Source organism: Elephantulus edwardii, unplaced genomic scaffold (assembly GCF_000299155.1).
Source record: "Elephantulus edwardii isolate Elephantulus edwardi_28Jun2011 unplaced genomic scaffold, EleEdw1.0 scaffold00133, whole genome shotgun sequence".
Lineage (NCBI taxonomy): Eukaryota > Metazoa > Chordata > Mammalia > Macroscelidea > Macroscelididae > Elephantulus > Elephantulus edwardii.
This window is the reverse complement of record NW_006399883.1, coordinates 1585775-1589985: the sequence shown is the minus strand read 5'-3', so window position 1 is coordinate 1589985 and position 4211 is coordinate 1585775. Positions and strand designations below refer to the sequence as shown.

General features: G+C 38.8%; 1 protein-coding gene across 1 annotated transcript; it reads right to left on the bottom strand.

Annotated features, from left to right (window-relative positions):
* Positions 1 to 2702: 2702 nt before the first annotated feature.
* On the bottom strand, positions 2703 to 3641 carry LOC102858794 (olfactory receptor 2L13-like). The gene has a single exon (XM_006893983.1). It carries the CDS (start codon positions 3639 to 3641, stop codon positions 2703 to 2705), a length of 939 nt encoding a protein of 312 aa, XP_006894045.1.
* Between the last annotated feature and the right edge of the window lie 570 nt (positions 3642 to 4211).

Here is a 4211-nt window from a genome sequence, read left to right as displayed (position 1 = left end):
ACAGCAACCACGAGTTTCCTCTGTACAGCAAGTGGACAGACCAGTGATATACCACGTAGATGAATGTTTGACCAAAAATAATTAAAACCAGGCCTGAGGGCCGCAGATTAAAACCACATTTGCCTTGGGAGCTTAACTCTATCCACTAGGCCAACAGAGCTCTCTTGTTGTTATGCAAACCAATATAAAATATAAAATAATTTTTTAAAAAACCAAGCAGCCTGAAACAAACAAAAATCCAAACAAAACCAACTGCTTGTTAGACCATTCTTCTTAGTATTCCTTAATCTGAAACATTTTCCCAACATACAATCCTCCACTGTCAGATGTGTGTTGGCCACAATTGAGATGCATACATTGGCTAAAAATAGAATCTTGGTCTCTGATAAGGAAGAGAAGAATTCTACCTCTGAATAACTATGACTTCCTCTCTGGAGAATGTCCAGACATAGTGACAGTTGTTATGTAAAATGATTTCTCAGCACTTTGATCCAGGGCACATTTTAATAAAATTGTTTTATATTATCTACATCTTATACACACTGATTCTTCTGAAACCATTTCATTGATGTCATAGACTTGTATTGTCCATGGCTATTATCAGAGATTCTATCTGGGCAATTGAAAGCATTTCATTGAAACTGCAGTGGGTTTTAAATAGAAATGGTCTCTGATGTCATAGTCCAGAGAGAGGTGTCATGCTAATTCAAAGGCAGTGATTGCCTGCTATTTTGGATTTACCCATGGCTCCAAGAGGAAAGATGGGGAAGCTTCTTGTGTGTTATTTATAAGTCAATAAGTATAAAGCACAAAAAGTTGTGAAAAGTTAGAATTAAAACAAGTAAGAATATTATATTAATAGTTTCATATTGATTATATATACAAAAAATAGCATTTCAAGAAAATAGTATAACAGTTTTATGCTAACAGTGATATATGGTGTATTACTTCATATTCATACTGTATTGAATATGCACAAAATCTGTATCCATAGCATATGTGTGTGATATAGCAATATGCAATTAACTTTAGTGTATATAAAATGTATGAGTTATAATAGTAATAAATGTATTACTTAGACTTTCTTTTATCTACTTGTTGTTGTTATGTACAGTCAAGTCACCTGAAACTCATAGCAACCCTATGTACAACAGCCCTAAATTCTGTTCTGTCAATCTTATTGTCACTGACTCACCTACTCTCATTACCCTAGTCACTGAAACAATCCATTTTATCAAGGGTCATCCTTTCCTGCGCTGTACCTCCACCCTCCCAAGCATTATGTCCCTCTCAAAGGTCTGGCCCCACGTCCAAAGTATGTCAGAAGAAACTCCAGAAGCTTTACCTCCAAGGAACAGCTGGCTTTAACCTTCTCTAGGACATACCTTTGGATGGTGAAGAGACTGAGATTGTTCACAGCTTTAGTTTGCTTGGCTCCACAACTAACACTCTTGGCACCAGCAGCCAGGAAATTAAAAGGCATACTACCATAGAGAGTCCGCTGTTAGGGATCTCTGCAAAGTACTGAAGAACAATGGTGTCTCTCTGGAGACTAAGGTGCGTCTGATATAGGCCATGGTCTTTGCTATCACTTGTTATGCATCAGAGAGTTGGACAATTAGTAAGGGGGCTAGAAGGAGAAATGATACCTCTGAGCTGTGGTGTTGGAGAAGAATATTAAGAGTACCATGGACTGCTGGGAAAACAAACAAATTTAGCCTGGAGAGGGTTAAACCAGGCGGCTCCTTGGAGACAATGATTCTGAGACTCCATCTGACATACTTTGGACATGTTGTAAGGAGAGATCTGTCCTTGGAGTAGACATCATACTTGAGAGGGTGGAGGGACAGCGCATGAGGGGAAGGCCCTCTATGAGGTGGATTGATTCAGTGATTGGGGTAATCGGGATGGGAGTGTCAGAGACAGTGCGATTGGCACAGGACAGAGCAGAATTTAGGGCTGTTGCACATAGGATTGCTATGAGTAGCAAGTGACTCAACGACACATAACAACAACAACAACAGGACAAACCTGTTCATTCTCCTAGCAGTCTATGGTATATTTGATATTCTTCTCCAACACCACAGCTCAAGGGCATCAATTTTTCCTCTATTCTCCCTAGTCATTGTCCTGCTCTCTGATGCATTGCAAGTGATTGCAAGGTGGCCTGTATCAGGCACACCTTAGTCTCCAGCCTGACATTGTCCTTCAGTACTTTGGAGAAATCTCTTACAGTATACTTTCACAGCACAATACATCTTTTAATTTCCAGGCTGCTGATACCAAGAATGTTGATTGTGGAGTCAAGCAACAAAAGCTCTAAATAATCTCAATCTCTTCACCATCCATTATGATGCTGCCAGTTGGCCCATTGGAGAGAATCTTTGTTTTCTTGATATTGTTGTACATAGAGTTTTCAAAGTCCTGTTATTTTGGAAGTGGATGGCCAGTCATTCTTCCTAGTCTGTCTTAATGTGAACACTCAGATTTAGAACAGAGTCTGACAAACAAGCATTATACAGAAAAGAGTAGATGAAAAGTATTTCCCCAATTGTAGAAATAACCAATAAAATTACGTATGTCATTCTTAATATATTTTTATTTTAAAGCACTTGTCTAGGATGTTCAAATCAATGAGGGAGAAGAAATTTCTTTTAAAAAATAAATAAATAAGGAGAACAAGAGCCTACAGAGAGGCATAATTATTCTTTCTTTGGAGAGAATATCCCAAACACTCGTGTCATGGCTCCCAAGACCTCTTTATTCCTCAAACTGTAGATAATGGGATTGAGCATGGGGGTGAGGATGGTATAAAATACAGCCAAAATTTTATCTTCTTCTGGTGAGCGTAGATTCCTGGGCCTAAGATAGGTATAAACAAATGGTGCATAGTAAAAAGTAACCACAGTTAAATGTGTTGAACAGGTAGTAAAGGCCTTTTTTCTTCCTTCTTTGGAGCGCATATGATAGACAGCCAAAAGCACTCGGCCGTAAGAAGCAGTGATGCCAAGGAAAGGAAAGAGCAGAAAGAGACTAGTGCTCACAAAAACCATGTACTCATAAACCCAGGTGTCCATGCATGCCAGAGGCAACATGGCTGGAACATCACAGAAGAAATGATTAATGGTCCTGGACCGACAGTAAGGAATATGAAGGGCATAGGCTGTGTGTGCCAGGGAATTGATGGACCCTAAAATCCAAGATCCAATGATCATGTGGACACACATCCTTTTACTCATACGATGGGGATAATGGAGGGGGTGGCAAATGGCCACATAGCGGTCATAGGCCATAGAAGCTAGAAGTAAGCCTTCAGAACAGGCCATTGTCAAGAAGAAAAAGCTTTGCACCCCACATCCTAGGAAAGAAATGCCTTTATGTCCAGAGAGGAAGTTGAATGCCATCTTGGGGACAGTGGTAGAGATGTACATCAGGTCCATAAGGGAGAGCTGGCTGAGGAGGAAGTACATGGGTGTGTGAAGACGAGAGTCCACACGGATGAGGTGGATCATGGCTGAGTTACCCACTGTGGCCAAAAGGAATACAAAGACGATGACAAATAAGAGCAACAAGCCAGTATGATTTGGCGGGAAAAGTCCCAACAAAATGAAATCATTTGAAGTTTGATTCCATTCCTCCATGGGAACTTACTGTTTTAACTACCTTGGGACAAGAAAAAAAAAAGAGAGAGAGAGAGAAACGAAAATAAATTTCACATTTGTTCACGATGTTTAAAGTAATTATTTTCCAAATTTCAATTTTTATTGAATTCAATAGCTGAAATTAATTTCTCAACTCTTTCCTATGAATTTCCAGGTAGCCAATCAGCAAGTCATGTGTAAGAATGTGTGTTTTAAAGTAAGATAAATGTAATAACCTTATACAACAATGACAAGCAATATAAGCAAATAATTCCTCTCATTGGAATGACTTTGGGTCAGACTTCTTGTTGTTGTTCTTAAGTGCCATATAATGATATCATTTCCCAATAAGTCTGGTAATTGAAATATAATAAAATGATTGGACTCACCATCATCTTATCTTATTCTCAGGTGTGTCAGAATAGAACTCTGCTTCATAAGGCTTTTAGAAGCTGATTTTTTTTTCTGAAATATGTCATTAGGGGTTTTTTTTGTTGTTTTTTTTGAGGAATTTCTTTGTGGATTCCAACTCTCAACTTTTATGTTAGTAGCCTAGCACAACGTAGACCA